This window comes from Pyrus communis, chromosome 3 (assembly GCF_963583255.1).
Source record: "Pyrus communis chromosome 3, drPyrComm1.1, whole genome shotgun sequence".
NCBI lineage: Eukaryota > Viridiplantae > Streptophyta > Magnoliopsida > Rosales > Rosaceae > Pyrus > Pyrus communis.
Window position 1 is genome coordinate 5,332,840 of NC_084805.1, and position 26,474 is coordinate 5,359,313.

The window sequence follows — 26,474 nt, forward strand, 5'->3', positions numbered from 1 at the left end:
AAAACTCGTGAACAACTGATATCTTGTTATGAGGTCGCTAGAGTGGTAACTTTGGTTCATATTTGACTCATTATTAAATTTTTGCTTATTAAGGTTAGACAATTTAACCTTATTAGCTAAAAAAAGAGTTTTTATTTATTATTATTATTTTTTTTATTTAAATAAAACCTCTCATTTAAGTTCACTCCATTACTTAAGAATTTCATTTTAAAAGAAATTGATTGCATTAAAAAACGAAAGATGACATATTACATATAATGTTTCTATCTACACTCAATAAATCCTTATTTTTGTTAGATAACAAAAAAATTGACAGAATTCGACGGAATGAAGAACATTGATGTACGATACTAAACTTTAGGCCGAAACAATATCAAATATCAAATAGGTGGTGGCCCTCTATGGGAGGGATTTTAGCAATAAGTCGTGGCTATAAAATCCTCGCCAATCGTGTATTGGGGTTGAGCGCACCCAATGATAGGTGGTGGCCCTAAATGTTATGGATTTTAGCTAAATAAGTCATGGCTATAATATCCACACTTCATTTGGTCAGTGTTGGATAATAGAAAACTCCTGTTGTTTATAGCTGACATAAGATATAAATGTTGGATACAACCAACATAAATTTTGTATAAACTTAGTATAATCGCTAGGACTTTTGAAGTGCAAAATTCCCGCCCTTAACAAGAATTCCTGGCAGATAGTTTCTATTTTTTTAATATTTTTAACAAACCTTGACAGTTATAAAGTTAATAATGGCGTTTATAACCAACATCATTTGATTATTTATTATTTTAGTATTATGTCGATTATAGTAAAATTAATGTCAGTTATACCCGACATAAGTGGTTTACCTTATTATTTTTAAATTTCTATGCCGCTTTCTTCCTTCCCCTCGCCCATCTTTCTACTTTCTTCTTCATCTTCATTTATTCTTCTTCCTCATCTTCATTCTACTCATTTCTTCCTCCTTATCTTCAATCTTTTTCTTCTCTTCACCTCATTGTAAGCTTTTCAATTCTTTTTGCTTCTATTCTTTTCATCTTCCTTCCATCAAGTACCTCATGGCTGATTTTTATTTTCTAATTTGATTTTATAGTGGTTTGTTTTAGTTGGCTGAGTACATAAAGAAATCAACGACGGAATTCTTCAATGATTCAGGTTTTATTACTGAACTTATTGATGTTTAAAGTGTTTATTCAACACACAAGATTATTTCTTTAGAGATTTTAATTTAATTAGTAAGATAAATTAGGAATATTTATGTTCAATTAATTTATTTTATTTACTTAACTTGTTATGAAGAAATTGAAATAAATATTATTTATAAATAATATTTATGTTAAATTGACAATATTTAATATAACATAAATTGGTAATATTTAGTAATGTAGGTATATATTATGTTAAATTAATTTAATCCTTCACTCTAATTGATAAGGGGGTATACAAAACTTGAATTAATAAATAATCAACAGTAGATAAGCATATTTTTGTTAACCTTTTTTGTTAGGTTAATAGGAATCTAAATCCTTTTTGTGAGGATCCTGGTGATCCATGAATCGTCGGATCCTCTTTGTGAGCAGATTTCCCCTTCTCAGCAGATGAGCTAGTCATGGCAGAAGGAGGAACAGGCCCAGATGCCACCTTAGCAGCATAATCCACATTCTCGCCCTTCATAACGATAAGCCTCTCAGAAGCTGAACCAGACTTAGATCCCGACAGACGATTCGAAATAAACCCGGACATCGGGGGCACTTTTCGTTGGGCAAACCTCTCAGCAATGGATGCGATCACCTTCGAAACAGCAGATTTTACACGTTCAGGCTCAACAGACTTTTTTGTCCCCTTTGGAGAAGTCAAGTTAATGAAAAACTTCTCAGCAGCAGACGAGCCCCCACGAGCAGCAGAAGAAGTCATTGGCTTCTTCTCGGTCGAAGGCTTTTTAGCAAGTGAGGAAGATTTATTCTTTCCACCCTTATTGGCAGCAGGCTCTACAGCAGCGATCGGACGAGCAAACGCCTCATCCTTTATCTGCTTTATCTCTTCCTTCAGAGGCAGCCCGCCTTTCAACCGACGAAGAGGGTTAAACAGCCAGCGTCACTTAAGGTACTCAGCAGGAATGCCCAAGGCGAAGTGCACTTTCTTCATATTCGTCGAAGTTCTTAAAGTTGAGCCAAATTCTGAATCTACACAAAGTAAGAAAGATGATCAGTAAACTGAAGTCATGGAGCAGCTCAACAAAAATTCAAGCAAGTCAAGAATAAAGCAGTTCACTTGCCACTAATAAAAACCGTCGAAACACACAGCTCAAGAGAGAAGTCAAACTCCCAATCTCCACTTACCTCCAAGGTGTCCCTTGCCCACTCATGATCACCCTTGCAGGGAGCATCGAGCAGCCTATGGCGAGATCTCAGCTGCCCCATGCCTTCCTTGTAGCTGATTTCAAAAAAGTACCATACTCATTTATGGTCAAGGCAATATCAAAGAACCTGCTCAAGTTTAAGAACCCCACCACTGCACGAATTGCATTTGGGGAGCACTAAGCAAGCGCACATCTCATGGAGCAAATCACCTCCTAGAAAAGACACAGCATGGGAAAAGTAAATCCCAACATGAAGTAATACAGATGGAATTTGATAGCCCTCTTCCTAGCAGTGATGGCCTCACCGCATGGTTCATGGACATTATCATCTTTCACCCGCTTGATGCGAACCCCTGACGAAATCACATGCTTGTACGCCTCAAGAAAATCTCGAAACAGCTCATCAAAATTGATCTTGACATGCACAACCTTAAAATAGCCCACCTTTCCAGAAGAACCATCTTGACGGTACAAGGGTGGAGGATACTCGTCACTTTTGCAATAAGAGGAAGACATCTCAAAGTCCCTGCAAAAGTACGAAGAAAAATATTTAGAAGGCATCTCGCTAGAAGATAACAAAAAAAAAAAGAAATATATATAGGACTGTGAACCTCGCGCCCCAGCCTTTTCACTCGCAAGCAGCACGGCTCAACACAGGGGGAGGCCCACACCTTCTCTCCCACTCTCTCACCTCACACCTGCATAAGCCCGTGCCTAGCAGTGCTCCAAAAAGGCCTAATGGGCCACAACCCAGTCCATCTGCCAGGGGGCGAGCACTTCTTTCCCTCTCTCATACACTCTAATGGGCCCAAGCCTCGCACTTCGCCCTTGTGCCCACGGCCTATGCCGACCCATCGCCTAACCCACGCCAGTTGCGCACCTAGTGTAGGTCTCGCCGTCAACACCTCGACCCAAGCCGAGCTGACCCTGTGCCACATAACCTACTATACACAGCAGCACCATGGCACCCCTGCCACGTGTTCCACACAACCTTAGCCCCTATCGAGCCAATTTTTCGAGTCCCATGACTCCCCAGGTGTGGGGGCATTTGTGGAGCCTAAAATAATCCCAAAAATTCTAGAGGTGACACATGGACTTTTGCTAAAAAAAAACAAGATTGCCCTTAATAAATGGGCAGGCTTCTCAGATGCTCCCACGCGCAGCTCACACCCTTGAAGGTCCCAACAGCTGAATGCGACTGCTCACAGCTCACATGCCATTGGCAAGGAAAAGTCAAAGCATTAAAGATAATGATTAATTACCCAAATCCTATCTTTAATACATTTCCAATTGAAGATTGACTCCAATCAAGTAAGTAATCTCAATTTAAATCAATTATGGATAATTACTTCATTATCTCAACATATTATTTCCTATTTAATATCTTGAGAATATTTCTCCATAAACCTTAACACTATGGCCGGCCCATCCCTATAAATACCTCATATTCTACCAAATTAAGGTAAGTTTTTGCAACCCTAAAAAGCCCTAAACACTTTATTCTCCTCAGAGAAACTGACTTGGGCATCGGAGATTCATTGAGGTATTGATGTTTTAGTACATAAACCCCTTTTTTTTTTCAAAGATTGGATTTGAATTTAAATTTTGCAACTGAGAAAAAGGGTTGATCAATTTGATTGTGGATTTGGATGGGCAGGTCTTGGAACAGTGTTTTGTGATAACACGAATCTTTTGTTCATGTTCCTTTCAATTGCAACTTCAAACATGGTTGCCACCGTGCTCACCAAAAGTGTTCGTTTCTTCACCTTATAAATGGTATTCTTGTTTTTTTGTGGTGTGATGTGATGAATTGTAATAAGCATAGCAAGGATGGCATCGATTTTTACACACATGTACCCGCATACGCACAAATGTTTGTACTTGTTTGGTAAAGTTTTCAAAAATAAGGATAAAAAAACTTAAAAAGAGAACAAAGTTATCGTAATATAGCAGCTTAAGTAAAGTCGTTTTCCTAATTTGTATTTAAAATGAAGTTTAGAAAATGTTAATTTTGGAATTTAAAATAATAAAAACGAATTTGAAATAAAAATAATTAAAAATTGGAAAAGTAAAACTTACTAAAAGAAAACGGTTTTGAATATCAATTTAAGCACTAGGTTCCGCCATTACCTTAATAATCCTACATTGTTCTCTGAATCAATTATGAACTACATATGCATATTTCGAAGGTTAGGTTTTCCTAATATATGTCCTACTTGGAACCTCCAACATAAAATATATATCTAACATGCAACCTATCCGGACGTTCGGGTCAAATATGAACATGAATGACCCATTAAGTTTTGTGAAGACTCATTGAAAAACCATGCAATCCTTAAGACATGGTGTTCAATCTGAGTGAACTTACAATTATTAACCACAAGAAGCTATCGCCAATTTCAGGGAACCCTCCGACCAAAATTGTATCAAATTACTATTCTAAAGATCCTAACGGTTGTGAATCACTAAGACAATTAGATAGTTTAAACACGGTGATTAATGATTCAAAACATGCATGCATAATATTATAAGTATAAAAAGAAACTACATATTCTTGTTAAGGCTCGTGCCCTCATCCTAGCAAAAGAAATTAGTTACAAACAATTATAAAACAAAATATTATTAAGAACATGGATAGAAAACACCTTGAAAATAAACTTCAATCGTCAAAAGCTCTTCAAGCTAAATTCTCCAAATTAGTGCGTAGAGAATCCTAATGGCTAAATAGCCTTATTTATACTAATACAAGATAAAGCCCTACCTAAAATAGTCTTACAATAAAACTAGGAAACATAATAAAATAATAAACTAGCAAATAAAAAATTTCCTATTTAAAATCAAATTCGGACTTCTAAAAATGATAGACTTTTGACCGACCAAATCAACTCCCATTTGGCCCCAAAATGTCTCTTTTAAAAGTTTAAATCATCCCCAACAAATCCTCAGAAGGAATCTTTTTTAAAATTTGTCATCTTAACCTCCAAAAAGTTGAATATCAGAGTGCGCCACAAACAAATTACAAAATAATAAGAATATTATTAATAAACGGGAATGCCGAAATGGTTACAAAATCGCAAGAGGCTAGATCGTAACTCACTTGTTGAAATAAATTAATACAAGCACTACTATATATAGTAAACTCAAGCAAAACCCTAATCCTTAACGGGCAAGAAACTAATATCCTTGACCCATAAGAAACCCATAAATAGTAATAAAATAATAACTAATTTTCAACACCTTATCAAACTCATGACAATACACATCATGAGTTTTCCAACAAACATATGCATATGCAAGCGGCAGACACACAAGCTTCGTTAGGTGGACACGACAAGATAAGTTTCGTTATGCAGACACAACAAAACAAGTGATTCAAACAAACTAGCAATCCAAGCGAGCGATTTAAGCAAACCAGAAATCCAAGCGAACAAGCAGTTCAAGTGAGCAAACAAGAGGATAAGCAATCAAACAATTCGAGCACTCAACCATCAAAAGCAGATTTCAGCCAAAGATCCACAATCCAAATAACCAGGTACACAACATCACTCGAGTAGTCACAAGTCTAAGCACTCGAGCGATAGCTGTATTAATCAACAAAAGGCTACAGACACAAGACCAATAACATCAACACATAGGCCCCAAAACCTACATATAGCCAAAGAAAAATTAGTATCTGATCCCTAGTTTCTAATGTTCATTGATTAATATCTTATTAGTTTTTAGATTTTGATCAAAGTCCCTATCATTAATACATTAATGAATTACATGTTTTTCTTATAATAGAAATTAGTAATTAATTCGGAGTTTTAATACTCACACCCTTGTTAAACTCCTAATTAATTTTCAATTCAAACATTTTCAAAAATATAAAAAATAAAATTAGAATAAGTTTGTACCCATTAAATTTTTATAATAAAATTGATATGTACCCATTCTTAATGTACCGATTTGTTATATGAAAAATGTACCTTTTTTAAAATATAAAATGTACCCATTTTTTATATAAAATTCATTCAATCTTTTCTTTAATCCATTTTAAACTTATATGGGTACATTCTATTTCGTCGATTTGAGAATGTATCTATGTCAAGTTTAATAGAAGAAATTAAATAATGTTATTAAGCCTAATATCTTCTTCTTTTTTTTTTTTTTTTTTTTTGTGTTTTTTGAAAAATGTACCCATGTTTTGGTACAATAATTTTTTGGTTAGTTTTTTTTATGAATGTACCCATATATATACACACACAATATATATTGGAGAGTATAATTTATCTTTAATATTTTTAATCCCATAAATTATGGGTTTTATTTTAAATCTCATTAATATAAATAACTACAAATTTGATTTTTAAGTTAAAAATATAATAACCTGCATAAAAATACATTATTACATTAATATAAGATACTTCGATCAAAAATTAAAAACTACAAAAATTTCAATCAAAGAACATTGATAATTAAAGACCGCATTCAAAGTGTCCTTATAGCGAACTTTTTTCTCCTTGCTTGTGTAGGCCTCAAAAAAATCAAACAACCAATCTTTTCTTCTTCCTTTTTTTTTTTTTTTTTTTTTTTTTTTAACTAGTTGTTTAAGGGGAAAAAACATATTTTTTCATATATTTTCTCTCTTTCTTTCTTCTTCTTGTTGGGAACAAACAGCAGCAGCACGATGTGTGTTCGAGGACAGTCGTGAACCGAAGGCGGTTAGGCAGTAGCGGACTTTGTCAGAGCATTTGTGTAGATTGACTGGGTGGGGGTGCAGATAGCAGGCGAGATGCAAGCGCAGTCAAGAAAGGCAGGGGTGATGGGTTGGGTTCGTCAGGCAGATGGTTCCAGGCGGCAGCGAAATGGTGATGGTCTGGTACGATGGCCAAGCGGCGACGGGCAGAGGGTTGGTTCACCAACTGGTTTCAGACGGACGACAGGAATCGAGTTACAGCAACAGCAAATAGCAGCGCGGCTCTAGCTTTGGCTCAGCCCCCGTGCGGCGTGACTCCGGCGGCTCGGTGCAACAAAGTTACAAAGGTTCAGTTTTTATTTTTTATTTTTTTAATTCAAACTACACCAACGACAAATTTTTCAAATAGACTGACAAATAGAATGATACCAACTAGCTGATTAAATTCCGAAGGATTAAACTACTCTGATACCAAATTGAATATTAGAGTGCGTCACAAACAAGATTACAAAATAATAAGAATATTATTAATAATTAAGAATGCCGAAACGGTTACAGATCACAAGAGGCTATATCGTGACTAACTTGTTGAAATAAACTAATACAAGCACTACTATATATAGTAAACTAAAGCAAAACCATAATCTTTAACGGGTAAGAAATTCTGATATCCTTCGCCCAGAAGAAAACCATATATACTAATAACATAATAACCAATTTTTCAACACAAAATACCCAAAACGTCCAGAAATGTTAATTTGGGAAAGCTACGAACTAGGCTTTTTTACTTCGCCATGGTCAAAAGGCTTGGTAGAAAAATCTAGAATTTTGATACAATCATCTTGAAAGAGACAAACATCCTCCAATTGTAATCACTCAAAAATTCATTCACTTGATCACTTTTTGCGATGAAATTGAATGTCCTACATTAAAAATATAATTCAAAATATCAAAATCTCACAAAATAACCAATAAATTAATGCTAAGTATATGATAAATTATATGATATAATATCGATTTATCAAATACCGCCAAACTTAGCTTTTTGCTTGTCCTCAAGCAAAACAAAACTCAAAAACAAAAATAAAAACTAACAAACTAGAAACTAAAACTTGACTAGGACAAATTTTCATTTAAGTTGTAATCCATTGAAAACGTTAAAAATTAGAACATTTTATTAAAAGTTCCAACTAATCCTACCACAAAGTCCAAGCCATTTAGAGTCAATTAGGAAAGAATGCATGAACTTCCTTTGTTGTAAAGTGAACCAACAAAATTAAGGAGATTCAACTAAAATCCTTACCACTCGTCTTTTTCAAAGGCTGGTTCCATCAGGATTTGAAACTTGAAACCTGAAGGCTGGTTCCATCCCGATGACTTTCGTTGTGCAGTTTCAAATTAACTCACTGCCTGGAAAGAAATTGGGAACGGAGATGAAGCAGATGAAGCGAAGAGGGCTGGCTGGCTGGCTGATCTTGGCCAGCCCGCTGGCATGTTTTGAGATTTTTGGCCGAGTGGGGTCCACAAGCCCTTTGGCCTAGCCCGCGGTTGGAGATGGTTTTTGTGTCAGAACAGGTTATTTTTAGCCCTATAGTTCTTTGGCCGGGTCGGTTGAAGATGGCGTAAGGCTTTCAAAAAAGCTGCTATACAAGCTATGCAGGAGTTACTATGAACTATAGTTTAGGAGAACCTGAGGTGGCTTGAGTTATGGTGTAGATAAAAGTTCAATGAAGTTCATTCAACACAAATTTACAATGCTTTTGAGAAGCATCCCTTGTTGAATCGTCTCAAAAGCATATTGCAAACAGAAGTTGCTTCTCAATGGCAACTTGTGGAAATTTACCAAATAAAATGTTAGGTGTTTCTGTTATAGAGTTTTGAATTTTTTTTTAACCGGTACCTTATGCCTACATGATTACAGCAATATTGTATACAGCTTTCTGCAGTTTTAAACCACTACTGAGTATACACTAGTAATTAGTTTGTTGACGTTAAACTTTTTTGCACCTTGTCTTATGCTGCTCTAGTCAAGAATTCCCGCAGTTGATCGTTCCCTCCTTGATATGTGTTCTTTTCTCTTCCAGTTTACATTTCTGACACGATAGTACTACGCAGGATAAAAATGAACTGCAGCATCAGATATCTTTCTCTTTGTTGGGTTGACTTGCGGAATTCTGATGTTTTTGTTCACTCAATTCCTTGGTCCATGGACACTAACCGGTAATCAAGGTTGGTTCCACTTTTGGTTATATTTATATGACAGATAGATGGGCTTGTTAAATAACTTGTTTTTACCATTTTAGAGTTTGCAAGAAAAACATAGGCCAGTAGTGTCTGATGAATTGTCTGATGGTTTTTTCAGCTTTTGCCCAAGAATGAACATGTTATACCTGCAGCAAGCAAATATGTTCAGATTCGTTTTGGTTTGGATAAATCCTTTTTCGGTTAAAAGAAATGTTGTTTGATCCTAATTCCTATGCATAACCGTTGAATGTTTTCCATTCTTTAGCTTTTGTTGTGTGGAATCTCAAATATAATATTGAGGGATTATATGAAAAATCTTCATAACACTAGTCAAAGCAGCTTGTTATCTTGATATTCTGCCAGTAGATTCAGGGGTTAATTAAGACTACCTTTTCACTCAATTTTTTTGCAGTCTTGCTAACCAAGATATATTTTCTGTCAGTACATTCGGGGGTTAGCATGGCCTGCAATTCTTTTTGGATCGGTCGCTCAAAGTGCAAGGTGTGATGAAATTCGTCTCTCCTATATCATCAATCAACTTATCAGTTGCTAGCATCTTGGTGTAGTCGTTCTATAATTACTCGATTCTTGTAGTTACAAGGAACCATTATATCAATCTCGTTAAGCCTCATAAAGGCATTCAAAATCTGATATCTTTGGTTTCTAATCTTTAGTTTTGACTGCTTTTATGATCTCTGCATGCTAAACCCTATACCTATTTACCTCTTTTCCTTTGGTAATTATAAAATTGAGCTTCTTATTGTTAAAATTACTTTCATGCGTCCTCTTCTATTCCCAGTCTTGGTAAGAAAGATTCACTCGGACCTTTAAAGGCTCTGGTGGTTGCTAGTGTTGTGAACGGCATTGGTCATGTAGCCTCTGCAACTTATTACGCTATGGTATTACTGGTGCAGCATGGGCCACAATGGCATCACAAGTATGTTGGATAAACATTTCTATATTTAAGATATCTAGTTTTGCTTATTTAATACGTTCTTGTCAAGACATTCTCAACAACTCAATGTTTTAACATACGCATTTTATAGTGCTGCCACTGATCACCATGTTTTCCAGATTGTTGCTGCTTATATGATGATTGAAGCTCTGAGCAAGAAAGGATTTAGTGCCTTTTCCATCTCCGTTCCATGGTGCAGTGATAGGGTTGCTGCGCCAGTGTTCAAAACATTGTATACAAAGGTTTGCTGTTATCTTAGTTTTGTAGCTGAAACAACTAACATGTCAGCGTATATATTCTAAGCATCTGGAGACCTAATAATGTTTAGGTGGCTTTCTACTCTCTCATCGAATCTTTTGCTACGGCTATGGGTACACATAGTTGCTTCTCATCAGGTTAGCTTTACGTCCATTCATAGTTGTAGTTTCCATCTGCATAGAATAGGCAAGTATCTTAACAATGTGCCGTTCACTGCAGGTCATGACTCAAATGTTCAGGATTTGTATGGTATGCGGTGAGCCTCTTTCTCAAACTGCAGTCATTTATGCCTGAGTTGTTATAGGGAGTTAACCGAAGTTTGGAGAAGATTCGTAATGTTCAACTTCTGTTGTCCTACCATCATATTTTTTGTCTATCTCTTGCTACCAAACCCAAGTAAAATATTTGACAATTTGACGTAGATTTTCATTTTTCTTAATGAACACGATGTATGCATGCTGAACAAATTTTCGTAGTTGCAAAATGTGCTTCCTAATGGACTTCTGTTTGCAAGAAGTATTCTAACGTTTTGAAGATTAATACTAAACAGGCTCGGATGCTGCTAAAGTCACTCCTAATGATCGGAGCCATGCTTGGATTGGCAACGGCGACTATTGGGATGTCTGTTCCTTGGTTGTTCCCTAATATCTTTACATTTGATCCTAAAAGTCATACAAGAGGTTAGAATAAAGAAGGTCCACCATCTAGTCATGGATATATAGCACCAGATTAAATCTTAGCTTAGCTGCTAAGATAAGTTTGTTAGTTGTTAAACATTTGTACTCACTCATTCAATGTAATGAAAGACACAACTTTTAATTACTTTCTCTCTCTACAATTTCCCTCTCTCTCCACCTTCAATATTCTCCCAGAATCATAGAGTTTCTACATATATCTTCGTCCTTGTCCACCGACTTCGATCCTCCACTTCCACCTACTTAATTTTCTTTTCACCTTTTCTCACTTCCCAAACAGGTCTTATCCTTCTCAAATTCTTAGATCTCTTCTCGAATTTCCCCAATTTTTGTGAAATTTTCTTGAATTCTTATGGCAACTGCTATGAATTCTGCAAATTCTTCTTCTCCAGTTGCTTCATTTGATTCTCTTGGCGATGTTTCTAATCCGTCAATTACTTCTATTGCTTTGAGCATTGTGGATGCAAATTTATTCCTCCTTATTTTTGGACAAAATTGCACCTACAAAACAAATAACAACTTAGGTTAAGGCCAAGAGTCTCACGCGCCCACGATGAATTTGAAGGGGGGCGGGGGGTGGGCGGCGGCTTTCTGAAGAACCTCCGATGCCAAAGTTAGAATATAAAGAGAATAAGTGTTTGGAGAATTTTGAGTATTTAGCAAAAGTGTAGACCTAGGTTTTTAGAGAAAATGGGGTAGTATATATAGGGCATGGGGGAAGAAGGTGGTCTGCCCTTTGTGGTGTTTTTGAGTGTATTTTGTAGTTAATTGGTAGTTTAATTAGCCATTAATAGATTAATTAGGTAATAAATCTATTAATTAGCTAATTAACATAATTTAAAAGGAATGTTTTGGGGGTTGCCTTGTGGAGAAGATGGATGAAATATGTTTTGAATAAATACCTATTTTGAGCACTTTTGACTCAATTGTGTGATGATTGTCCACTGCTTGCGCGTGGGAATTCCGGTGCTCCTCAAGGGTACTTTTGTCCTTTCTGCCCAAAAATCCACGTGTCGTCTCTTGATTATTTTTGACTCCACAATCACCGTTCAGAATATCACAGGTATCGTACTAACAAAACTCAACCGTCAAAATTACATAACTTGGCGTTGCTTGTTTATGCCTGTTCTAAAGCGATTCAAACTTTTAGGGCTTGTTAATGGTACTGATCTTTGTCTGCCTTAACTTGTGCATGATTAGTCTGGTTCTCGAGTTCCTAATCTGACTTTTGAGTTTTGGTGTGAATGAGATCAAATCCTGATGATTTAGATTAACTTGACGCTTTTTGAAGATCTTCTTCCCTTGAAGGTTGGTAGGGATGATTCCAGATCTTTCTGGCAAACTCTAGAACCTCATTTTGCTAATGCCTCTCGCACTCATGTTCATAGTTTGCGTTCAAAGATTCAGAATATTCAAAAAGGAGAATCCTTTATGACTGATTACTTCAATTCTCTCAAATAAATTGATGATAAGCTAACTGCTGTTGGAAAACCAATCTCTGAGTCCAATATGATTACGTATATTCTTTCTAGCCTCCCTGATGACTATAAGTTTTTCATTGACTCGATTGAAACAAGAACTGAATTTGTGTATACTGATGAACTGCATGGAATGCTTCTCAGTAAGGAAATCTCTCTTCAAAAAAGCACAAGACAAAAGCATCTTCATCCTCATCTACTACACTTTTTCATGCCTTTGTTGCTTAGCAAGGTTCTTTTGGATCTAATTAGTACAAGTAAATTCTTGTGGTAGGTTTCAGAATCAAAATCGATTCAATTAGAATCGCAAGTTTGGTGCCAATCAAAATCGCAACAATAACTCAGGGAGCCTTTTTGGACCTAGACCTGGTTCATCTTCTAAACCTAATTTCTCTGGTGCAAACAACAATAATTACAATTCTGGTCAATCATCATTTTGTCTAGACATACTCCTCAATGCTAATTATTTCTTCAATTTGTCCATGAAGCTCTCAACTGTGGTAGGCTATCTTAAATTGCATCTTAGCAATCTCATAATGGATCTCTTATGGGCATAACTACTACTACTTTTTCTTCTCCAAGCTATTGGCTTACTGATAGTGGTGTCTCTCATCATGTCACTCCTAATCCAGCTTCTCTTAATCCTGCCATTCCATACACTGGCAGTGAGCAACTATTTGTTGGAGATGGTAAAGGTATGTGTATTTCTCACACTAGATCTGCTATAATTAGTACTTCCAATGCTACATTTTGATCTAAGCACTGTGTGGATGCTTTTCCAAGCCCCTGTGAAGGTGGTTTATACCATTTCTACCGGAAGGCATCCAATGGCATCTCTGGCATTGCCATTTCTCCTCAAGCCTTGATGGTTGCTAAAGCTGATGTTCACATAGGGCATAAAAGACGAGGACATCCTTCTAGTTCTATTTTACATAATGTTGTCAATAAGAATCAATTACCTGTTATTGGTTCTGTTAATAAGTTATCTATATGTTCTGATTGTTAATTGGGGTAGGCCTCTAGGTTCCATTTTCATCCTTGCCTTGTGCTTCTACTAGGCCATTTCACTTACCACATGAATTGGATACAGATAGAGTTGGCTTTATCCTATGTTCTATGAATCTGATGTATAAAATGCTCATCCTATGCTTACAAGAGCAAAAGCAGGAATTCTTAAACCTAAGGTTTTCACTGTAACAAAACACCAACTTCTAGCTATTGTTAATTCTCTCACAAGTCGTCTTTTTACACCAACTACATTTCTGCAAGCCTTTAAGAATCCCAAATGGATGACAGCCATGAAGGATGAATTTCAAGCTTTACAAACTACCAAAACTTGGGATCCTGTTCCTTTCAATCCCTGTTACAATTAGTAGGCTGCAAGTGAGTCTTTAAGATCAAACAAAAACAGATGGTTCAATTGAAAAGTACAAGGCGTAGCTAGTAACTAAGGGGTTTCGTCAACAAGAAGGAATTGATTATTCTGAGACATTCAGTCTTGTTGCAAAACCTATAACTATAACTATTCTATTATCCATAGCTGTCAATTATGACTGGTTTGTTCATCAGCTAGATATGATAATGCTTTCATGTGTGGTATATTGAAAGAAGTTGTCTATATGGTCTAGCCACCTGGCTTTGTGGATTCTGCTTAGCCATATCATGCCTGTAAACTTAAGAAGTCACTATATGGCCTTAAACATGCACCTAGTGCCTGGTATGATGCTTTCTACATTGCTATTTTATCATTGGGTTTCTCTTCATCCTTCTCTGATACTAGCCTATTCATCAAGAGGGATTCATTCATTACTTTCATCTTGGTTTATGTGGATGACATAATAATAACTGGCAGCTCTAGTTTGGTTTGTCAATCTTTCATTTCTCAATTGCAGACTATGTTTCATGTCAAAGGTTTAGGTGACATTCATTATTTTCTGGGCATAAAAGTTTATAGGTCCGCCAAACGATTGTTTCTGAATCAATCCAAGTATGCATTGGATCTTCTTACCAAAATTGATATGGTTGGTGTTAAACCATGTTCTACACTAGTTAATTTTGCAAAGTTAGATCACTCGAGCACATTGTTATATGATCCTACCTTCTACATATCAATTGTAGGTGCACTCCAATATTTGACATGGACAAGACCTAATTTAGCATATGTTGGCAATCAAGTTTGTTAATACATGCATGCAACAAGGACAATTTATTTGCAGACAGTCAAAAGGATCCTTAGATACTTAAAGGGTTCACCTGATTCAAGATTATGGTTTACTAAAGGTCTTTGGTACCTAACTGCTTGGTCTAATGCAGATTGGGCAAAGAAGCAAAACACAGTTGCTAGGTCATCTACAGAGGCAGAATATAGATCCCTAGCAAACACAACTACAGAAATTACTTGGGTGTGAAATTCTAAAGGACATTTCTTTGCTGAAAACTCCTGCTATTTTCTATGATAACAAGACCGCTATTGCCTTAACATTCAATCAAGTTTTCATGCTAGGACCAAACACGTAGAGATAGACTACCACTACATCCTTGAAAAGGTTCTCTATGGTCATGCAAGTGCACATCATGTTGCTTGTCTATATCAAATTGCAGATATCTTCACCAAATCCTTGGCTGCTGATAGATTTGCAGATTTGACTTACAAGCTTGCAGTTAGATCACCTACCTTAGCTTGATGGGGTGTGTTAAGGACAAAAAAAGTCCACCATCTAATCATGGATGTATAGCACCATATTAAATCTTAGATTAGCTGTTAAGATAAGTTTGTTAGTTGTTATGATGACTCAGCTAATATTGTATTTATACATTTGTACTCACTCATTTGATGTAACGAAGGATACAACTTTAATTACTCTATCTACAATTTCCCTCTCTCTCTCTACCTTCAATATTCTCCCAGAATCATGAGTTTCTACAAGTTTTTCACTGTGAAACACAAAAGATCTTTATTTCTTTTTGTACAATTTGTTATATTTTGCAGTATTGCACGTTATAATTGCTGCTTAAGTGGGATAATGATATTGCATTTGACAATTGATTGTCACTGGTTTCTATTTGTCGTTCAATACAATACATAACGCCGAGCTACTTATGCACGAGTAAAGTTGATCCCATAAGTAAATTGGCAAGCATCCTAGCTCTTGTTTGGAGAATAATGAATATTGCATTAGTAATCTTCTCACTGTGTTTATGTGAGAGGAATGTATTTATCTTTTTAGTTCTGATTTCAAATATTGCTTATGATTTCGAATATTTGCTTATGTCTCATTCTTTCTGTCTGTCAAGCAGATGCACAAAGTATTGTTTCTATTGTTCCTCGGGTTATCTCTGATGCCCTGTACTCGCACCCTGGAGGGAGCATTGCTGGTATGGTCGATAATCCAATCAGATCCTTCTGTTTTTTTCCTGTGTAAGATGAATAATAGTTGAATATGAGCTTAGCTCTATGCAACGCCCTTGTATCGCAGCATCAAAACATGTTTTCTTGTGCAGGCTCTATGGGAATTCAAATTCATCTGATTTTCGATGAGCAGTTCTTTTTCTTTGAGTGCTCTTATACTACTGGTAGAGATCTACATGTTTTTTGTTCCGTCAAGTTGTGCAGTCAACGATGAGTGCCAGAGTCGTTACCCTCCGTTGCTAATTGAAAACTGATGCTGAAATTGTGCCTTGGTTAACCCACCAGAAAAGGGCAAAAAGTTTAAGAGGAAATAAGCAATTGGCAAGGAATGAATTAGCAATGAACATTAATTTGTTTCAGCCATTGATGAGTGTCGGATCCACTGTGATTCCCATGGTGTTACTCAGCTGTTAATGAGTGTACGACTCACTGTGAGTCCAAACACACATCAATGGCTGAAGAAGCGTCACACACAATTGACGCTAGCCTTTTCCTCAGCATTAACAACCGCTTGTATTTCTCTTGACCAATTTGTGAGCAGTAGAGGGTATGGTTTGGCTGGCTGGTGGGTTTGGATGGGCATTGGTGGCTTTTCAACGTGGAATATGAATCTAAATACGTAAGAGTTTCATATGCATTAAGATGTCATTTCAGTTTTACACAATGTATTCCAATTCCATTCCAAAAAATATCTGGAATGAGACGCATACAACAAGGCCGAAAGAGAATCATAACTCAGCTGAGTAAAACTAGCCTCTCCCAATACGCGTTAATGTACCTGCTCAAGCCATAGAAACTCAGTTTGATTCCAGTTTCCTTAACCTGTTGTGATTTAGGATCATATAAAACCAACTCTCGGGACTGCAAATTTTCAATTCTTGCAGCATGATGAACTTTACCCTTCGTCGTAATGCCTAATGGCCACGCAAGCTATCTACTTTCCGGAAGAAGAATTGTGCGAATCAGTTTCCAAGTATCCCTTTCCACAACAAATATGTTACAATACCGGTCTTTCGCGTCTTGTCTTAGATGGAACAAAGAAAGTGATTTCTCAAACACTTGAATACTAATTGCATTACTAGTCATATTGATCGTGTTTACTAGTCTATCAGGAAGCATCACCATCTGAAAACTCTCACTGCGCAGATCAAAAGACAAGATCCAATAGAACCGCGGAGAGAAATCCTCATTCAAGCATGCACATTTATCCTGCAAATAGGCATGGTGTGAAACCTGGGGAACTGATGACCTGATTCTTCTCCAGGAATCCAACCTAAGGCTGTAAACCTCAGCTTCGAAGATACTCTCTGCCCGCACCCAGACCTCACGATTGTCACAACTTTATAATCGTTTTCTCCAATATCGAAGCCAAATCCGAGTGTTGTGAGAGCGAATTGCGTGCAACAAACAAATGAGGCATTTGGGAAGTCTTTATTTTTCTGATTGACGGGTTCCATAGATACGTACAACTATCAGTTGTAGCATCAGATAGGTAAACCAAACCATTGCTTGAACCGAAAACAGAGAAACCGGAACTGATCACGTCCCTAGGAAGCTCAAAATCGAAACACTCGACATATGTTTCAGCACACAAGAGTGACAAGCACTTTGCATTGCTAGTGCTGATAAGTAAATGATCACAAGCACTTTTCCTGGCATTCCAGTCAAGATGCGCGTTTAAGAAACTTGGGTTGCTGATTAAAGCGTTCCAAGATTTGCAAACGCATCTCAACTGCAACAGTGATTTCCCAGACAGTCGTGCAAAGATTTCGAAAAAACGTTCAAGGGGTCTGCGTTTGAACATGTTGTAAACAAAAATGTGTACAAAACTCAAGTGCTTGCAATTCTTTCAGAAGTTAGAAGAAATACCTCATTGATTTGAATTTATGGAAGCAAGAGGCAACGGGGAAAGAAGAGGTGAGGAAGGATATGAATAGTACTTGGCAAAAGACTAGGGAAGTGTTATTGGTACTCCAAAAATCTCATTCTACACTCCTCGTAAGTGTATTTTTCTTTCCAAATATAAAAAATTTGGAGTGTAGAATAAGATTTTTGGAGTGTCAATAACAATTCCCAAGAACTAACATAGTATATAATCACGAAGATACATGTTACTTACATATCCATTTTAACACAATCACAATCCATTAGTTAACGGGTCCATTTGTTTTAAACATGATCAGGTGTTAACCAAAATATTGAATTTTTCATATCGTTTCGTGTCACGTATGAATATGATTTGTCATGTCTAACATGTATACATTATGTAAAGAAGAATGCTAGCAACCTTTTCACTTGAATCTTCTCGTTGTTCCTTCTTGGCTTTCCTTCTCATCATGCAATATTGTTTGATGATTGAAACCGTCTACTTTCTAAATCACCCTTTAAGATTATCTTATGCAAAAAATTAACTAAATTTGAAATCGTTGAGTCATTTAATAGATAAACAAACCATACTTTTCACTTAGGGAAGTAATTTTCATACACCATTTTTAGCTTCTCACACATCCCACTTTATTTATGAAAATTGAATCAAATACAGTGTCCAATTTCGTTTGTTTAGAAGAGAAAAGCAAAGATTACGCTTCAGGATTCTACTCTCAGCTACTTTCGATCCAATTCAGTCAGTAAACAAAGAATTTGTGATCTTTTATATTTCGCTTCTCCGACATCTTAAGGAGTTTCTCCCTCATCTTTTTGCTAAAACCCGCTCATAGATATCAATAACGAACACGTCCTACGAAAGATGAGGGCTGTGCAAAATTTATATTGAAATATACAATTTGGGAACTATTTATTTTATAAAAGATCAAAAGTAAAAAATATAATACGGTAAAGTAGTGCACAGTAATACATGGATCGATCCAATTCACTTACCAAACGAGCCCTAGTTCTCTAGAACAACGCCACAATCATCCTCCAGACTATGAGCCGAGGATGTCAGTGGAAAGAATTCTTCATCTGGATAAATCCTATGGAAAATCTGTCAAGTACAAGCATCAAAACCGAAGTTTACATATCAGATTATGAAAGATAAACGAACAAAAAAATTGACAGATACTCTATAAAACCTACTTTTTTTTCATTTTTCGCTCCCTTTCATTCCCAATTTTTTTGTGGGAAGCTGTCATCTTTCAGACACAACTGGCAAGACGTTTAAACGCCCTCTTCTGGTCCAACACCAGTATTTCACAAAGGTGGGGGATGGGATCCCAGGGAGCGCCATAAAACAAAGGAATAAAGCGTGATTCTACCATAGAGGTCCACGATAGACAGTAACCCCCTCCCCCAGCGGGAACACAACTTACAATTTTCATCGTATTTTGTTCTCCAAAGAGAGGGTGTAGGAATAACCAAATAAGGGTCAACATCAGGCGATTATGGCAACAAGAAATTATGCATAATGAAACACGGGTTGTTAATAAAAAGATATATACCTCTGCAGTTGCATCGATCAGATCATTGTAATTCAGGTTTCCATCTGGCATGGGAGTTGAGATGAAATATTCATGTTGATCCTGAAATCAAAGCGAATCAAAAAATTCATGACAGGTCAAACCTATATCAAGATTATACAAAGTCCACAGCCACATTTCAACAAGAAGCTCCCTATATATGAATGTAATTGCAGACTCCTCGGATAGATATGGTTATTCAGATGTCTTTAATCTACATTATATGCGTTCCTCGTTTTTCATTTTGACCCTAAATCATGGTGTCTCTATGTGCGGGTGGGGGCGTATCACTATTGAAGTGCATCATCGCCATGCGAGCAGAACTAATGAGAAAATAGTGCAAACTTATGAAGGTCAAGATGATTGGCATACCATGATCAGCTCCTGAATATACAACGTGCTCCATACTAAGGTTGGTTTTATTTCTGCATCTTCACTGTGAACAGTGGAACCACGACGATTTCCAGAGACAGGAAGTGTAAGAAGAGCATTCATGGCGGCATGTAGTGATCTTTTTCCTTGTTCGGCGTCATCACATAAAGCAGAAAAGTACAACACAAACCTGAACAAGAGAAGATAACAATGAAAAATTTAACAGATTTCTCAACAGAATGAAGGCAGCATACATACGTATATCTAATCAAATACGTAAGCAATAAGTATACACAATGGTAGAGACCTGGTAAACGTTAGAAATCTCTATTTATGTGAACAATCCCAAAAGGGAGATAGAGTAATATCCCGGACTGCGTAAGAGTTATATTCATTTATAACAGTTAGCCACCCAATTTCGCTCACTTAAAGTCCTTAGTGCCAAGTACTTAGCAATCCATATCAAGACTACAGAAACAAAGACCAATTTCATTTCGGCTGCGTTATTGTCTATAAAACATTTGGCATAAACTTACATGCCCTTTGGACAAACCTCAGCCGAACTGCCAGCTATCTGGATAGCCCGGATTGAAGTACGTTGTTCAGGGTACAAAGCTAGCGAAGGAAAGAAAGAAAGAAAAAAAAAAGCTATGGATTATGTTTGTTATTTTGAAGAATATCATAGTAACATGACCAATATAAAGTCTTACATCCAGGAGGATATACAAGAAAACAATTTGATATATCTGGCTTCATGGAACTGGTTGTAATACATATTCCCCTAGCCACCTTTCCTTTATTATCTTTTAGACTTGTGCTCAGATCAGGTGGAGATGAAGCTGGTGGCAATGGGAACTTGAACGTTGGGTCCAAAACTAGATGATGACTAAACAAATCCTGACCTGTAGATAATCTAACACCTTTATATTGCTCACTGTGCTGCAAAAGTCTCAACCAATTACAAATATGAATTAGTTTGCAACTTTCAGGTACCAAAGATTCAAACATAACTATTCTCAATTTCATACCTTGTCCATAAGTACCGAAACTGGAACTCGTTCAGCCTGCATGGTAGATATCTTAGGCATAAGTATGACCTAGTGCATATGAACATAACTTCAAGGGCACATTGGGTGCCCGAGATTGGAATGGACTGGTAACTCATAAAACGGTATATTGAAGGTGGACCTATAATTTTGTTTTGAAGGGGCGATTAGCAATTCATCTTCTAACTTCAAGTTGCCCACAATCTATCATTTATTCCTTAATACAGTGGGTTATCCATTCCAATTCAAATCCGAAACATTAAGGTAGCCCAATCAAGTACTTTTATAAAATACACGATACACAACTTTGGGAAATATAGAGGCATGCAAAATTTCAAGACAGCAAAGAGCAAGTACTGAAAAAGACTAAATGTATTGGTACAAAAATAAATAAATAAATAAATAAGCGTGCACATAAATGAAGAAGTATGTACAGACCAATAATGGTGTAGGATACTTTTTCCTTGAAAAATAAGTAACAGATACTTCCACTTGAACTTACATAAACGCAACCTTTAACAGCAGCACGGCGGCAAATGGCGTATGACAAGTCCCCATGACCATATTTTGGATAAATCATAGCCTCAGGTGCATTAGTCAACCTAATAAGAAGAAGAACCCCTAGAGAACTTATTTAGGGCATACGAATGTACCTAGCTTCTTATAAATATATACGCGCTGTAAGTATTGAGATAAGATCTATACTGAAACCATTAGTTGAAGTATGAAACATAACACATCAAAAAAAAAAAAAAAAGTTCTCTTTTCAGATTTTATTTCAATGAATTTGATGGGACTCCACCTATTTAAAACTTGTTTCCCCTTCTAGAGAGATGAGCTTATCTTTCATAATCATTAATTTGACCATTCAACAGTGTAAAATTTCTTCAGTTTTCTATTGTTCACATGCAGAGCTCTCCAGTATCTACAAACAGATCAAAGTTTATCTAAAACGGAACACATTTGATGGTATCAATATTATAGAGAACCAGGTTAAGAATCACTAGAATAATACTACCTAAAATTTAAAAATCCTACGATAGCTGGTGAGTACAAAATACAAGGGACGTAACCAACCTCGATTTCTGGTAGAGTGCTAAGCGCTCTATCCCTTCTCTTGTTTTAAGTATGCTTTTACAAAATTCCAAGTTGCCTTGATCATAGTCTACCATGGCAATGGCATATAGAATAATCCTACACACGAAAAGATGACACAAATTCTCAGCATATTGAAGATAAAAAAGTATTTCAGAAGGACTACAAACTATAATGAATAATTAATCGGACAAACTGATGCGGTGAATGTTAAAATTGCCTACCCATAAATGTCATACGTAGAAAGAACATACAGCTGTTACATTCCTTCCTAGAGAAACGAGATGAATGAAAAAAAAAAAAAAAAAAAAAAAAAAAGGAATATTTTGTTCAGGTGTAGAGCATAAAGGCAAACAAGTATTTGTAGAAAAACACAAAACAGAGTTCATAAATCAACTCTTTAAAAAACTGCAAAAAAAAAAACAGCGCAGAGTGGTAAGGGTGTCATATGAATGCTTAAACTGCAAATAACAAACACTCAATGGTAAAAAGTTAAAAACTAAAATATCCAGAAAATTAAGAGCACTTCTACTGAGGCAATTAGGAACATAAACATTCTGATGAAAAAAAAAATTAGAATCATAGAATTCATAATAAAAAATAGAGGCAGGGTTTGTGATCTGTACGATTTTATTTTGTGTGGCAACTGCATTCTCTTTAAGAAGTCAACAAAGGGGCTCTCCAAATCTTCCTCCAAAATTTTGGAACTCTCACTATTTTGACTCCCTTCATCACCACCGTCAGAGGCTGCCAAGTGCTGCCAAACAAGCTTAAAGAACTTCATTAACTTGTTCTTCTCTATAAGGCTAAGGCTCTTGTCTTTAAATATTGCTCCTCGAGAATCCGGAACATTCCATAACTGCCCTTTCCCATCAAAAATGAAGTTCGCATCAATGCTCTTGACTTTGTGATATACACCCGATTTCAGAATAAGGTCAATGGCTTTGTCAGCACAAAAGAAAACCCTAGGCCCGCCAAGATCAATGGTGAATCTTTCGGGGTGATGTTTTGCAAGGATTTCAGGGGCATAGTTGGCAATCTCAATGTTGGAGTATAACAACTGGGGTTTGAGGTCCAAAACGGTGTAGTCATGGTCAATACTTGTAGGGGTGATATTGCTGCTGGCAGTAGAGGATGGGGTAGCATGGGAATGTATGAAGGAGGTGAAATCATTGAGATGAAGAGAGGCAAAGTGACTCCCATAAGAGTTGTAAGGGTCAAGCTGGAGGACAGTTTTTCCGGCAGCAGAAGCTGCGGCAGCAATTACTGATCCAGGTAGACCCGTTCCAATAATAATAAGGTCAAATGTAGCGGGTTCGATGGGATCATCAGAAGAAAATGTTGTCATGGCCGTGTGAAAACGTTTCAAACTTGCAAGAGTCAACTAAAAGTCCCGCCTTTGCAAGGACTAACAGCAGGAGTGTCTCAGCACACTAAAATGCACAGTATAAGCAAACCACCTATAAAAAATAAAAAATAAAAATAATTATTATAGACCAAATAAAAGAACGCTCAATGCTAATAATACTGTAGGAGAACAAGCACATATATTTTTGAAAGGTACAAGGGCGAGCCTTGGAGCAACGGAAAGGTTGCTCTTTTGTGACCAAAAGGTCACGGGTTCAAGTCGTGAAGACAGCCTCTTTGCAAAGCAAGGGTTAGCTTGCATACAATAGATGTCACCCCGGTGACCCTCACAAAGCGGGGAGCCTTGTTGGCTTGATCGCCCTTTTTGTTTTCAGGTACTAATCAGGCACGTCTTGACTCTCGGATTTGAAAATGGAGTGGGCTGAACTTTTAAGCCAATTTTCCCAAGTAGAAAGTTTGCTTTTATGACATTTTCCAAATTGTCCCAGATCATAAAATTTCAGTAAAACAACCAAAAAGCTGCAATCTGTGACCAAGATCAATCTAGTAACACTACTAAAAACCCGAAATCTGCCCACAAAATAGATGATGACAGCATCTACGACTACGGGAATCGTCATTAAGCGTCATCAATTGCCTTTCCTCAAAGCCAACACAATGACATGACTTTTTTGATAATCCAATATCCTATCATATTTCATCACAGCTGAACTGAATGAACAAAACTTTCAGTTTACAGACCCCTTCAAACATTCGATTAAACACCATGATATTATACACTCTACGTAAATTTCACAAACCTTAATGCTAGAGTAAACATCAGCTAAAACCCTAATTCCTAAATCAGTATTTAAGAAATCTCAGAAATTATTGCAAGAAAAAAAAAATAAGAGTAGAAGAAGAGGAGGAAAAGGAAAGAGGAAGAAAGAAAATAGAGAGAGGGCGCAGAAGAAGACGACTTACATATGGAAGGGTCGGAGTGAATAGAAGAAATTCAGCAAATCAGTCTCAGAGAGCAGAGTCCTCAATTCTTACCAAAAATCATACAACGGCGGGAAAGAAAAGGAGAAAGATGGAGGGAATAAAAAGGGAAATTGGGTTCAGGCCGTAAGTGTGGGCACAGTTTGGTTTAGTACGGTTTTGAGAAAAGCTGAAACTGAAATTGAAATTTTTTACGGTTTGATTCGGTATGATTTTGAAGTTAAAATTGAAATAAAATCAAATCATTTGACTTGGTTCGATTCGATACGATTTTAAACATTTTCGGTTCGATTTCAAATCATTTAAATACACAAGGAAAAAAAAATCTATTTACCTTCCTCTCTCCCCCTGTATAACATTAGTATTATTAAGAAAAAATATACAATTCAAACTTATTTGAAACCATTTTCAATAATTTCCTGGATGCAAAGTCAAGGTGCATATTCAAGCCTTCAAAGGACATCGCACCCCAGTAAGGCAGCAAATGCCATCTCATTTTGATAATATTACTCAAAGGCAGTAAATACCTGCAGTTAATCTGCAGCATATAAAATTACGAAATATGCCAGACAATAAAGACCAACTGTTACTACGTAAACAAAAAACTTGACCCCAACCCCTGAAGGTTGCTACCCCAATGGGCTTTTGCCATAGCTGCCGCAGGTACAAGTTTTAACTCTCTATATAAAACACACACACACACAGATATTAAATAAATACAAAATCAGGTATGCACACCCTAATTTAACCGACACTAATGGCATTCATGTGCCCTTGATTACACACCCTAAGCAAATAAAACAAAGTCTACAAGCATTAAAAAAGGCTCAACCGAATCAAAGACACAAAAAAACAATTAAACAAATTGATCTACTTCAATCATGTTTTTTTTTAATATTTGTGGTGCGGTTTGGTTTCAGTTTAGTTTCGGTGCAGTTTTCAAAAGCCAAAATCAAAATCAAACCGTTTCCCTACGTTGCGGTTCGGTTTTAAACCGAAACCGCTTCAAAACCGCAAAACCAAACCGTTTGGTGTGGTTCAATTTGGTTCATATTTCGGTTTCGGTTTTCGATTTCAAGTGCCCACCCCTATAGGCCCGTTTGGTAAAAGTAAAAAGTTAGGGGGTGTATGCAAATTTGGATGGCTTAGAACATCCCCAACGAGGGCTATATATGGGGATAGAAAAGTGATGGATAAAGCCAATTTAGAGCTCCGAAGAATTTTTGGGCTCTAAAAAAGAATCTCTCCCAAGAATGGGCTATATCTTTCGAGCTCTATATGGGGCTATATATTTTATTTATGTACTAATTTGATTACGTGATAAATTTATTTTTTTCTTAATTTGATTTTTGGACGTATTATCTTAAATTTTAATTTATGAACTTTTTAACCAAAAAAATTCTGACATAATTATATTTCATCACTTATGCATTGTTGTAAGTTTTCTTATCTCAATCTAATTCGTTTGGTTTGTTTCTATGAAATCAAACAAGATAAGATTGCATTTCGTAACAACCATTGGATTTGATTATCTTATCTCATTCTCATCCGTTAGTTCATTTCTCTGATTGACCCATTCTCCGAAATCAAATAAGATTTTCATTTCATAACAACCATTGTATTGGATTATCTTATCACAATTTATTTATGTTATTTGTTTGAGTAATGCTAGGGAGACTAAATTTGCAAACTCAATGATGTGTCATCAATAGGAAATGATCACGTTTATCAACGTTTAAGTAATAATCTAATCATTAACTTCTATGTCATTTAGTTTACAAAATTTAGTCTACAAATTTAGTCTTCCTAGCATTACTCCATTTGTTTATATTTTCGGTTTAGATCTCTAAACTACCAATGTTAAAGTTCATAACTTTTTATGAATTTTTTCAATCTAGAAAATTAAACACAAAGCACTACATTTTTTTTTCTAATCAATCACACAAAAAATAGTCGTTGTTTGTATATGTTTTCTGTATCAAACAAATGGTTAAAAATAAACCTTCAAAATCCTAAACGGTTGAAAAATAAACCCTTAAAATCATGTTTCGGAATTAAAAATAAAGCTCACTCAA

At 36.3% G+C, this 26,474-nt stretch overlaps 1 protein-coding gene and 1 pseudogene across 1 annotated transcript; one reads left to right on the forward strand and one right to left on the reverse strand.

Annotated features, from left to right (window-relative positions):
* Positions 1–3,495: 3,495 nt before the first annotated feature.
* The window catches only part of LOC137728113 (protein DETOXIFICATION 46, chloroplastic-like), a 31,575-nt pseudogene continuing 8,596 nt past the window's right edge, over positions 3,496–26,474 (forward strand).
* On the reverse strand, positions 18,808–24,517 carry LOC137728829 (rab escort protein 1-like). The gene is made up of 10 exons (XM_068467602.1): positions 24,382–24,517; positions 22,677–23,510; positions 22,033–22,149; positions 21,458–21,557; positions 20,938–20,973; positions 20,620–20,848; positions 20,446–20,524; positions 19,910–20,099; positions 19,520–19,600; positions 18,808–19,065 (listed from the first exon to the last, which is right to left on the reverse strand). The coding sequence occupies exons 2-10, from the start codon at positions 23,396–23,398 to the stop codon at positions 18,970–18,972; spliced, it is 1,650 nt and encodes a 549-aa protein (XP_068323703.1). The 5' UTR covers positions 23,399–23,510; positions 24,382–24,517; the 3' UTR covers positions 18,808–18,969.

Bases quoted from the DNA above. Each gene is read 5' to 3' on its own strand.
- LOC137728829 (XM_068467602.1), bottom strand. From the start codon at position 23,398: ATGACAACATTTTCTTCTGATGATCCCATCGAACCCGCTACATTTGAC. The intron at 22,150-22,676 runs GTACAGATCACA...TTTCGTGTGTAG, and splicing joins TTGCCACACAAAATAAAATC to GATTATTCTATATGCCATTG. The intron at 21,558-22,032 runs GTTGGTTACGTC...TCTTCTTATTAG, and splicing joins GCACTCTACCAGAAATCGAG to GTTGACTAATGCACCTGAGG.